The following is a 12,099-nucleotide window of genomic DNA, read 5'->3' as shown; positions in this document are numbered from 1 at the left end:
CCCAGGCCCCACCCAGCATGCATGGTGCAGATGGCCTTGGGGCTCATAACAGGTCCTGAGCGTGGCGCATAGGGCACAGGGCAGTGAGAGCAGACGTATAGCCAGGTTCATTTAAGGCTTTGGTCTAGAGTGCTGCGGTGCAAAGAGGATGAGACTGTGGGGAAGGGCTCCAGATGCAGGAAGCCATCCAACGCGAAAGGTTAGAAAGAGGCACCTGCCTTCTGGAACATCTAGCAGATACAATGGCAGGTAGGGTGATGCTGTGGCTGGGGTGTCACTGGTTGGGGCTTTCTGTGTCCTGGGGTGTGAGGTGCTGTCCTTTCTCTTGGATCCTAGTCAAAACTTTGTGTAGCCCGTTTAGCACTGCTGCAGATTTTGGTGCCTCTGGGTCCTGTAGAATTGCACAGAATAATCCAAATGCTTGTCACTTGCTTGGGAATGGCGTTGCGGTGTTCATACTTCTGACCATGCATACCAAAAGGCTAGAGCAGTTGGTGAGTGGGGTGCAGTGTGACACTTGGCCTCGTCCTCTTGGAAATTACTTCCATCTCCTTGTCTCCATGTTCTGCAGCTCTGCCTGTGTACAGACTGCCTAGGACCTCTGCCCTCCATCTCTCCAACCCCTAGCCCAGGCCCAGTTGGTTCTTCTCTTTCTGTCTTAATTTTGGGTCAGAATGTGTTTGTCTTGTTCCCATCTGGATCTTTCCTTTTTTGTTATCTTTTTACCTGCTCATTCTTTGTACCCAGGCTACATTTTATTAACTTGTAAGTAAATGTGAGTGTAGACAGTGAATTTTAACTCTAGCAACATAACCTTCCATAAAAAGTAGTGTATCTATTTTTTTTTACAAAGCTACTTTTAATACTTTGGGGTATGCCCCATAGGGAAAAAAAACCCCGCACTGGGAAAGGGTAACCCCTGACCTCCAAGGGGAAGAAAGGAAACACAAAAAGGACCTGCAGAGTCAAGACAGGGGGAATGTTCCAGAAACAATGAGCATAATGGGACTGACTCCATACACACAAAGGATGGGAAAGTTGAACACGAAGCCTCTTGGGGTCCTCCTTTTCATTCGCCTTTTTCCTCTTCTACTGCATCATCTCCAAGTCCCTTAGTTTGCAAGTGGCAACAGAGAGCTTATCATCTCTCATTCCCTTAAACTGAGTTGTTCTGCTTGATCATACGTCTGTAGCTTGGCCTGACTTGGATTTTCCTTTGTAGACCAGAATGGCCTCAAACTTGAGACAACCCTCTTGACTCTGCCTCCTGAATGCTGGGATTATAGTCACGTGTCACCACCAGCCTATAGCTTCTTTTTGTGTCTCTTTTTAAAACAGGTTAGCTCTTGATTGCAGCCTCTGAAAGAAGAAAGAGGAGTTGTGTTTTGTTTGCTTATCACTTATATCAGCTACTTTTCTTGTTGCAGAAGAATAAATGTTTCACAGAGGGGATTTCTGGAATGAAGGGTTTACTTTGGTTTTCAGTTTCAAGGAATACAGTCCATGATGGCAACATAATCTTGAAGAGGCAGCTGGTTACATTGTGTCCACAGCGAGGAAACAAGAGATGGATGCTGGGCTTCATTTATTTAGTACAGGACCCCAGCCGATAGAATGTTGCCACCCACGGTTGCAGTTGGCCTCACTTCAGAGACTCCCAAACAGACAGGACTTATCTTTTCAGTAATCTAATCCTGTCAAGTTGACAATATTAACTATTGAACCACACCTTTCCTTTTGTACTCTAAATACTATTTTGATTAACATAATATTGGAACCCCTCTCACATCAGCTTCTCTTTTTGGGTTTTGTTTAGTTTTGTGTTATTTGAGATGGTCTCCTGTATCCCAGGTTGACCTGTGACTCTGCAGGTAACTCAGGATGGTCTTGAAGTTTTGATCCTCATGCCCCTACCTTTTCAGTGCAGGATTACAAGTGTCCACCTCCACACCCAGTTTATGCTGTGCTGGGGTTTGAACCCAGGGCTCTGTGCCTGCCAAGCAAGCAGTCTCCCAACTGAAATGCTTCTCCATCCCCTCTTTGTGTTTTCTACTCCTTTGTACTAGAAACTTTGTTACAGGTGAGGACAGCCTTGCTGCAGCTGTGCTTTGAGTTGTCCTGGCTTCCTCAGCCCTGTTTCACACCTCAGCCCTCCCTCGCAGCAAAGCTTAGAGACATCCATCTGTGGTCGTCCTAAGACCGATGGTTCTAGAAGTCTCGCCTGTCTTTCCACCTGGCCGATTTGGTAGTTAGAATCTGGAAGGCTTCCAGAGCGAGATGGACTGTGAAGCTGCTCTCCAGCTTCTCCTGCCTAGAACTTGCGGTGCTCAGAATCTTAGATCCATTTCATCACCATAAAGATCACCATTTGTTCCCTCTGATGGTAAACACATTGAGCTCTTCCTAATGAAAGTTCCTAAGCCAGAATATTAAGTAGAACTCCAAAAGGTGCCACATCCTTAGGTGTTAAGTGAGTGGATAGCTACACCAAGGCCTGGCAAAGCTCAGTGACTGCAGAGAGGGGACCTGTGTGAGCCGATGCTGCAGGAAGGCTACCTGCCCAGGTGTGATAGGGGGTGGGGCTTTGTCCCAACACCAAGGGGAGCAGGGGGAAGGAGAAACCAAAGCACATCATAGAAAGTTATAAAAGAAAGGCAGAAGGGGTTGATGTGTGGCCCGGTGATGCTGGCTTGTCATGCATGCATGAGAAATAAAATTCAAGACATAAACAAGAGACACTCGAGTACTATTTGAGGCTGGATGATTGTAAAGGAAGGAAGGAGTCCATTTGGGCTATCAGGTATCTAAAGGGGTGACATACGGAAGGACCAGCCTGCAAGGCTTAGACATTAAGTATAGACAGGCTGGTTGACCATGCTGGAGGTGACTCTGAGCCAAATGAAAACTAAAATCCACCCCAGGGAAGAGGGCAGGGTACAGCTATTGACGTGCGAGAGTCTTGGGTATTTTGTGGACCTCAACTCTGAAAGGGCTGGTGTGGGTAGTGACGGTCTGAAGCTCAGGCAGGCATTCCTCCAAGTCCTGTCCTTTCCTGAGACCTTGGTCAAGGGACTACCTTCTCCAAATTTTGGTGAAATGGGGATTTAACCTGGCTTTGCAGAGCTTGGGGCCCACCCAGGACCTGGCAGCTACAGAGCCCTCAGTGTCCATAAAGATGTGGGAAGAGGCTGGAACCCATGTCCCCAGCTTCAGGAGCCTGAGGTGTTCTAGACCCTTGGCTCACACTCCCTATTAGAGAGCAAGAATAGACCTGACCATGTTCCAAAGGCCCCTTATCCCTGGCTAGCCTCTGCTTCTCCCATCAGGCAGCCCCAGAGGTACCTGGGGAGCCCTTGCTCCTAGTTCGCTCTAGCTCCCAAATAACAATGCACTGACAGCCCCTGTTTGTTGGCTCTTCCGTTTCCCACCATCTCTACAGCCTGGCATATGTCCCTTTCTGCCAGCTGGTCAATTATTACCATGCTGGCATCACTTCTTCCCTGGGCCCTCCTGGCTACTGGCATTCTAAGGTCTGGTTAAATGTTGATGATCTGGTCCCAGTGTCCCTCTCCTGCTTGCCTCCGCTCTTGCCCGCCACTCTGCAGGGAACATGCATTCCCTCTATCACTTCTTTGAGATGTCTCCATGCCCTGCTTCTGATACTGTCTCCTGAGGCTGTACTCTGTGCGTGTGTGTTTTTTCACCTGAACCCATGTCAGTTACTAAAAGCTGTATTCCCTGAACTGTGAGGCCCTGGGCTTGTTGAGGTACCTGCCTCACCTTGCTTCCTGGTGAAAGAGACAAAGCAGGGTACCTGTACTCCTCATCATGCAGAAACTGTCACCCTGATACTCTGACATTTCTCCCCAGAGTGAAGACCTGACTGGGGACCATCTCACCCCAGCCTAGCTGCAAGCCCCCCGGGATGCACTGGGCATGGCCTCTGGAGCCCCACAGAACAGCAGCCAGATGGCCTGTGACAGCGAGATCCCAGGCTTCCTGGACACCTTCCTCCAAGACTTCCCAGCCCCACTGAGCCCGGAGAGCCCTTTGCCATGGAAGGTCCCAGGGGCAGTACTGAGCCAGGAAGAGGTGGAGGCTGAGCTAGCTGAGCTAGCAATGGGCTTCCTGGGCAGCAGGTAGGCCTGGGCTACCGCAAAAGGGAGAAGCCTGGTGGGAAGGAGCATGGTGCGGCATTGTATGTCAGATGCTGACCTGGACCTAAGTCAAGAGAGTGGCATGGCCGCCCCTTATCTGTAGCGGCACATTCTGGTAGAGCCTAAAAGTGCAGAGTAATGGGCCCTGTGACTCGGTGCCTTTTTCTCCATAGCAAGCACTCAGAAGCATAGACCATGCCGCTTCTTTATCTTTCAGTTTTGCAGGCAGAAGAACATTCAGCGTAGATCTTAGCAATCTCAGCATGTTTGGGGAAGGGGCATTTTTGGGTTTCTTTTGTTTCCTTTCCTTATTAGGTCAAGAACTTCCACCATCTTATTTAAAGGAAATGCTTTATTGTTTCTTGTCACTGTATCACTACTCCGTGCTTTGCAGCTATTGCTAGGTGAAATGAGAGCCTTTTGAACGCTGGCTAAGTACCATGCTGCTCAGAATAGTATACCTGCTTAAAGGTATTTATTTCTTATTGCTGCAGTTGGGTTTTTTGTCTTTTACTCATTTTATTTTATGTACAAGCGTTTTGTCTGTACATACAGATATGCACCACACGCCTGCCTGCAGATGGTTGTGAGCCACCATGTAAGTGCTGGGAACAGAACCCAGGTCTTTTTGGAAGGACAGCAAATGCTCTTAACCACTGAGCCATCTCTCCAGACCATGCCTTCTTTCCACTTAATGTTTTAACTCATTGCTAAAAGTAACTGAAGAAACAGAAAGTGCGATTTTGAGCTAAGGACACGCTTGTGTAGGTGTCTGCGGCCGCAGTGACAAAGTAGTACTCTCGAGGCAGTGAACACAGAAGCTGTCCTTTGACAGGCAAGAGGGCCAAATCCAAAATCAAGCTGCGAACAAGGCCTTGCTTTCTTGGAGGCCCTGGGGGAGATTTGTTCTAGTATTCTTCCTCATGGAGACTGCTTGTGCTCCACTTGGTAAACGCCTTTATTATCATGTGGCATCCTCCCCGCCCGTGTGCCCTCGCTGTTTTAATTCTCTCTTTGTATGGGTATGAGCAGTATATATTGGAGAGCAGAGGACGGTCTTGTATCGGTGTAACAATCCAATCCACCTTCTGTTTGAAGCGGTCTCTCATTGGCCTGAACTTCACCATGTAGACTGGGCTAGCTGGCCCTCAGATTTCTAGAGATGCCCATGTCTCTCTGCCTCCCACCTCACCGTCGCTGTGACTGCAGGTGTGCATCCTTACACTCAGGTGTTTGCCTGGCTTTTGAGGAACCTAAGCATATGTCTTCATGCTTGTTTCACTGACTGAGCTAGCTCCCAAGGTTCCTCTCCTTTTAGGCCTCCCGCCTTGGAGGACACTAGTCACGTTAGATATTGGATTAGAGGCTGCCCTTTCCCAGAATGGCCCCACTTTACAGTAGTTGCATTTATAAAAGCTGTAATTCTAGATCAGGTCACATTCTGGATCACTAGGGCTTAGGTCTTCATGCCTTTGTTGATGGGGACACAACTGAACCAATTTAGGCGCTCAGAGCTAAGTCCTGTTTCTGCCCATTTTTAAGGCAGAGGTAAGTGGGCTGCAAGACTGGCTTCATGGTCTGGGCAAGGCCGGGCCACATACAGCCTTTCAAGCCTGGACAATCTAAGAGGCAGCTGGTGCCGTCCATCTCCCAGATGAAAGGTGTGCAGGCACAGCCAAGTGTGTGGTCCAGCCACTCTGCGGACTGGAAGAAGAGAAGTGGTTTGTGAGGGACTGCAAGTCTGTCCCCTGGGCTGGCCCTTGTGGCCCTTCCCCTTCAGTTATCCACTCTAGAGGATTTATGTCATGAAAGACAGTAAAGGACAGATGCCATCTCTGATCTCTGCCTCTCTGCTCAGATGGGTGCAGGTTCCTGAGGTAAGGCTACTGTCAGTCAAGAGGTAGCTCATGGAGGTGAAAGGACTTGCCGGCCATACAGCATCCATCCACACCTGGCCGTTCATTCACCAGGGGAATGAGCCCACGACTCTTACTGTCAGCATTGTTCATGACTCTTCTGTAGACATCCCAAAGCTAGAACAGTGCCCAGCCTTGGCATATTGTCACCTCAGTGTCCCCTGGGGAAGTCCCCATTGCCTCCTAGCTGCCCATCAACTCCATCTCTACTCAACCAGCAACAGTTGCTAGGACCCTAGCACAGTAGACAACACACAGACAGTCCGCTTCAGAGACATGTCCACCCTGGACCCCACAGCCCAGGAGTATTGCTCTGTGATCACGTTATATGCATGTGGTGTTGCTGCTTAATTTGGGGAAAGTATTTTGGAGACAGGTAGTATAAATTAACTCATCCCCAGGGTGAGAAAGAACTGGCCATTTCATGGTCAAAAACCTTGAGTACAGGAAGTGAGGAAAGGGGAGAGAGAAGCAGAGCCACACTTGGGAGCTGCAGGGGTGAAGCAGTCAGGAGAGAGCAGCCACTGGATCTTCCGCATAGACACAAAGGGCCTTGCTACCTGCAGGGCTCAGGAGTGTCCAGAAGACAACCAAGTCCAGAAAGGCTGGGATGGCAAGGACACGTGGCCTGGGCTAGGGATCAGTTTCTGACCCCCAGGGGATGACAGGGCCTCTAAGCTGTGCGTAGGTTCCCGGGTGTGGTTGGTGCCAAGGAAGGACTTTTCTGGGGAGACCTGGATGGGAAGTGAGATGGGAAGGGGAGGAGTGTAAAGGCTTTGATGGCTGCTTGCAACAGCAGACAGCCCAGGGATGGCCTTAGCAGGAGCTATGTTTACCCCTGATGAGGGACAAGGGAGGAGCACAGAGCCCCAGGTCAAAACTCGTTTGAGGTACACACAAGTGGTCAAGGATGGGCAAAAACCCTGCGTTAGAAGCTGGACGGGCCAGAAGATGGCAGTGGGAGCCAGGAGGATGGGCGTCGCCATGGCAACAGTGTCTTCCAGACACAACAGGACTGATGTACAGTAGTCACAGGGCCTGCACAGGTTCAAGCCAGATGGGGTCCCAGTGCTGAGGGGGGAAGTGGACATGGGCTTCCAGCCCTACCAGGAAGCTATCTCCAATTGACAACCACTTGCCTAGGAAAAATTAGTTTTCTCCAATGGAGTCTCACTGGGTTACAAACCAGACTTATAGGCAGGCCCATGCCCAGCTATAGACAGCCAACAAATGGTATTTTTGTAGATTTTTTTTTGTTGTTTCTCATATTGCTTTGTTTGGGCATTTTTTTTATCTTACTGGCCTTTGCTTATATAACATGGTTTCTGATTTTGTATTTTTTAATGGTGTATGGTGTGTGTGTTTCTCATGCTTTTTCTTTGGGTGCTGTTGTTATTTTTTGTTTGTTTGTTTTTTATTTGCCTGTTTGCTTTCTAAAGAGAGAAGACCATAGAATTAGATGGAGGGGAGGAGATTAGGAAGGAATAACCATGATTGTATTAAAAATCATTTTCAATTTAAAAATAATGAAGAAGATGGATAGGGTGGCACAGAACCCCAAGGACCTGCTTAGTGCATCCAGTAAACAAACCATAAGTGTAACCATTGAAATTTAGTACAATCCAGGTGTAGTGGCGCACACCTTTAATCCCAGCACTCGGGAGGCAGAGGCAGGTGGGTCTCTGTTCGATGCCAGCTTGTCTACAAGGAGAGTTCCAGGACAGTCAAGGCTACACAGAGAAACCCTGTCTCAAAAAAAGAAAATAACAAACAACAAAAATTTAGTACAGAACTACAGGTCTGTCTCCCAGCCCTCCACATGGATTTTCTCTCAGGTGCGGGCGCGGGCACGCATCACCATCACCTATGATGTGAGCCTCGTCCATCAGCTGCACCGCAGGCAGCAGTTCACATTTTCCCGTGTGTGCACACATAGCTCCTCTGTGCCTCACAGACCCTCTTGTTCACGTCCCCGCAGCCAGTTTAGCTTTGTGGGGATAAAGTCTTCTAATATGTTGATCCATTGGCTCTTTTTCGTCTTTTAAGTGGTATTCCTCTGAGACCATCCGAAGTCATATATCTTTTTCCTTTCTTTTCCACTTATTCTGATCTCATTGTCACATCTTTAGGTCCCTGGGCAATATAAAGCTTACACTGTAATTACCTAGCCATCGTTTCACCCCGTCATAGTGTAGGCTCCTGGTAACCCTTGAGGTGGCCGTGTCCTAGGCACAGCGTACTCCGGCCGAGTTGAAGAGCTCCCTGCACTCCCAGACTCAGCTGACATCTGTGGTGTGATGACAGGGCTGAGGGCCTCCAGAGCACATCCCTGGGTGGGTCCCTGGAATAAAGTAGAAGCCTTGTCCAGGAAGGAAGTGCTGGTGGCTAGAGGCCAGGCATTGTCTGTGTCTCCAAGGCTGGAAGCCGCCTCCCTGCCCCCATCAAATGCAGCAGGCAGCGGACAGGAAGCGTCAGCATGACCTCACCAGATGAGCAGGTACCCCTTCCCTGCCTCTGAAGGAAAGCCCAGCGCCTGGCAGGAAATGCCTCATGAGGGAGCTTGTTCTCATGTCTTGCCTTCGCCCAGATGTACTCTTCCTTATTTGGGGACAGGGAATATGGCAGGAGTGGGGTGGAGACTCGACCCAGGGTCTCGGCAAGCTAGGCAAGTGCTTTACCGCTGAACTCTCAGCTACTCAAGAGGTCGATGCAAGAGGATTGCCAGCTCAGGAGGCCTGCCTAGAACACAGGGCATAATTGAAGGGTCTGGGTGAGACCTTGGCTCAAAAAGTAAAAAAAAAAAAAAAAAAGCTATGACAGACTTTTGCCTAGCCTGCAGGAGTCCCCAGTTCAGTCCCCAGTTCTCTAAGGCTAAAGGCCATCAGTAGATGGCCAGTCGCCTTAGGATAGGACTCATCAGCCAGGCTCTCAGAAGGTCATTGGCTCTCTACCTGAAGAGGCGGAGGTAGGAGAATTAGGAGTTCAAGGTCAGCCTTGGCCACGTGGCAAGCTTGAGGCCAACCTGGACTACATGAGATACTGTGTTTAAACAACAACAAAGGCAGTAAAGCGGCTAAGGAGATGGATGGTTCAGTGGGTCAGAGTGTTGTGCAAGCATGAGAACCTACGTTCAGATCCCCAGTAACCACATGAAGCTGGAAGTGTCTGCATGTACCTGTAATCCTAGGATTAGGGGAGAGAAAGGAAGAACCCAGGAGCTCAGTGGCTTTTAGGGTCAGTGAGAGACCCTGTCTCAAGGGAATCCAATGGGGAGTGATAGAACCAGACATCTGCTGTCCTCCTCTGGCCTCCGCAGGAACATGTGCGTGCACACGCATATTTACACACACATGCACACACACACATAAAAGCCAGGCATGGTGTTTACAACTATAATCCCAGCTGAAGCAAGGAGGATCCCCAGTTTGAAACCAGCGTGGGCTATAAGCCAGCCTGAGCTACAAAGTAAAACCCTACCTAATTTTTTTTTTTTTAATTTAAAGAAGTTTTAAAAGCCAGACTGTCAGGCATGAAGACTCGGGCAGATGCCCTTTGGAATAGGCACACTGTGCTAGAGTACATAGCCAAGCTTCAGGGATCCCCCACCAGACATGGAAGCAAGTTCTGAGGTTGAGGTGCATCTTAGACGCTTTTGATGCCCCAGGAAGTGTGACCCCTCTGCCAGAGTCTCAGGGCCTCTGTTTTAAACAGGATCCCCAAAGCCCTGGGGAGAGCAGAGCAGCCATGGAGAGAGACTTGTGATCTCAGCCCACTGTCCACTGCCCCGGCTACAGCAGACTTGTCTCTCTCCCAGGCACCTCTCGTCTTTGGTCCTTTGTCCCATTTGCGCTGCTGCCTGCCCAAGGCCCCAACAGGAAACTGACATTTCCTCTCTCCCAACTGCTATCGGCACGAGATGACATTCCTTTCCACCCTCCTGTGCTCTTCATCCTTCTGTGACTCCAGATGGTCTACATTCCTCCAGACCTTTCTTCCGTGGTCCCGAGGAGGACCCTTATTTTACCACTCCTCACTCCACCAACTCTTCTGGAGCTGGGCCTCCCAGCCTCATTCCTCCTGGGTTCTATCTCTTGCCCAACCACGTTCCCACAGCTCCCTAAGTCTCTTGAACTCTGCAGAACCTGTGGAAACTGAACCTGACTCCCTGTCCCAGCTGGGCTCATTGGTGGGGCTCCCCTTCCCTCAGCCTGACTACTCACATCAGATACTTTGATCCTCTGCTCTTTCCTCTGACCCACTCTTAGTCAGCTCCCAATACTGTTGTGCTGTCTCTACACAGAGGCGCCCTGCCCAGCCCTGAGGCCTTGGCCTCTCTAGACTGTTGTCACCAGCAGCTGTCATTCAGCCCATCCTCTAGAGGCTCAGAGGTCTAAGCACTCTGACACGATCATGTCTCTCCTCAAAACAGACCAGGGTTCTCTGTGGCCGCAGCCTGACCCACCCCCAGCTCCCTTCTCCACACCCCAGCAGCTCAGAGAGCCTTCTCTTGGGTCCGCATGGGTCATCCGCCATAAAGCATCACCTGGGACCCCTCCTCCCAGGAGCAGGTCCCTGGGGCTATCAGCCCAGAGCGTGCAGACCAGACAGCATCGGCTCACAGGATGGAGGCCGAAAGGAGGTGGAAGTGTCAGCTCGGCTGAGCCCTCCTGTGATCTGCAGTAATCGTGGACGTTCCTTGGCGTGTGGGTTCACCTACATCCCTATCCTCTAGCTACAGGATTCTCTCCTCATGGTGTATCTGTGTCTGTGTTCACCCTTTTCACAAAGAAGCCAGTCTCCCTCCCTACCATAATCTCATCTTTGCTAGTGCTGTCTTCATTGAACCTACTTAGAAGAATGAGCCCATCTGAGGCAATAGGTGTTCAGCCTTCAACATATGAGTTGGGAAATACACTTTAACTCATAGCATGTCCTGGTCCCAAGGATCAACATCTTGAGAATCAGGGCAGATTCCTGGCTACTGAGGTTGGCATGCCCCAAGGATACCTTTCCAGCAGATCCTATCCAATAGCGAACCTCTGGTGTTGTGTAAACATCCATTGCAGGTCTTTGGATGCAGGGATTCCCTGCTTGTTATGACACCCGGGGGGGGGGGGGGTATGAGCCATCTCTCCATCTCCAAGGTGGGGGGGAGGATGCCAGGCCTAGACTTCAGCTGGGAGCTACTCCAGTCTTCCTCTTATGTCCTTCCTCTTATGTCTTCTCCCTAGGAACGCTCCCCCGCCATTTGCTGCAGCTGTGACCCACAAGGCAATTTCCCAGCTACTACAGATAGACCTTTCTGAATTCAAGAAGTTGCCTGAACAAGAGGAGGAGGAAGAAGAGGAAGAAGAGAGAGCCTTTGTGACCTGTGAGTTCCTCTCATATGGCTCTGAGACTGCTTAGCAAGTGACAGACTCAGGTTGACACTAAAGGTCAGTGCCCAGGGTGCTATCAAGACAGCAAGGACAAAGTACAAATTAGACATGACATGTCAGTAGAAAACCTGCAGTGTGGACGGACCAGCACCCAGGGCAGAATCAGCCAGAGAGACTGATCTGGCTGGTACACCACATCCAGAGGGGCCCAGGGACCTCCAGGCTGGTACACCACATCCAGAGGGGCCCAGGGACCTCCAGGCTGGTACACCACATCCAGAGGGGCCCAGGGACCCCAAGGCTGGTACACCACATCCAGAGGGGCCCAGGGACCCCAAGGCTGGTACACCACAACCAGAGGGTCCCAGGGACCTCCAGGCTGGTGCACCACATCCAGAGGGGCCCAGGGACCCCAAGGCTGGTACACCACATCCAGAGGGGCCCAGGGACCCCAAGGCTGGTACACCACAACCAGAGGGTCCCAGGGACCTCCAGGCTGGTACACCACATCCAGAGGGGCCCAGGGACCCCAAGGCTGGTACACCACATCCAGAGGGGCCCAGGGACCTCCAGGCTGGTACACCACATCCAGAGGGGCCCAGGGACCCCAAGGCTGGTACACCACATCCAGAGGGGCCCAGGGATCTC

General features: G+C 50.5%; 1 protein-coding gene across 1 annotated transcript in view; it reads left to right on the top strand.

Moving 5' to 3' along the window:
• The window catches only part of Ppm1f (protein phosphatase, Mg2+/Mn2+ dependent 1F), a 31,785-nt gene that overhangs the window by 3,252 nt on the left and 16,434 nt on the right, over window positions 1-12,099 (top strand). Inside the window, exons 2-3 of the mRNA XM_075970488.1 lie at window positions 3,871-4,139; window positions 11,305-11,444. Coding sequence (XP_075826603.1) covers window positions 3,937-4,139; window positions 11,305-11,444 — 343 coding nt within the window. The 5' untranslated portion in view covers window positions 3,871-3,936. The remainder of the gene's footprint in view (window positions 1-3,870; window positions 4,140-11,304; window positions 11,445-12,099) is intronic.

Source organism: Microtus pennsylvanicus, chromosome 1, assembly GCF_037038515.1.
Source record: "Microtus pennsylvanicus isolate mMicPen1 chromosome 1, mMicPen1.hap1, whole genome shotgun sequence".
Taxonomy (NCBI): domain Eukaryota; kingdom Metazoa; phylum Chordata; class Mammalia; order Rodentia; family Cricetidae; genus Microtus; species Microtus pennsylvanicus.
This window is presented reverse-complemented; position numbering and strand designations above follow the sequence as displayed.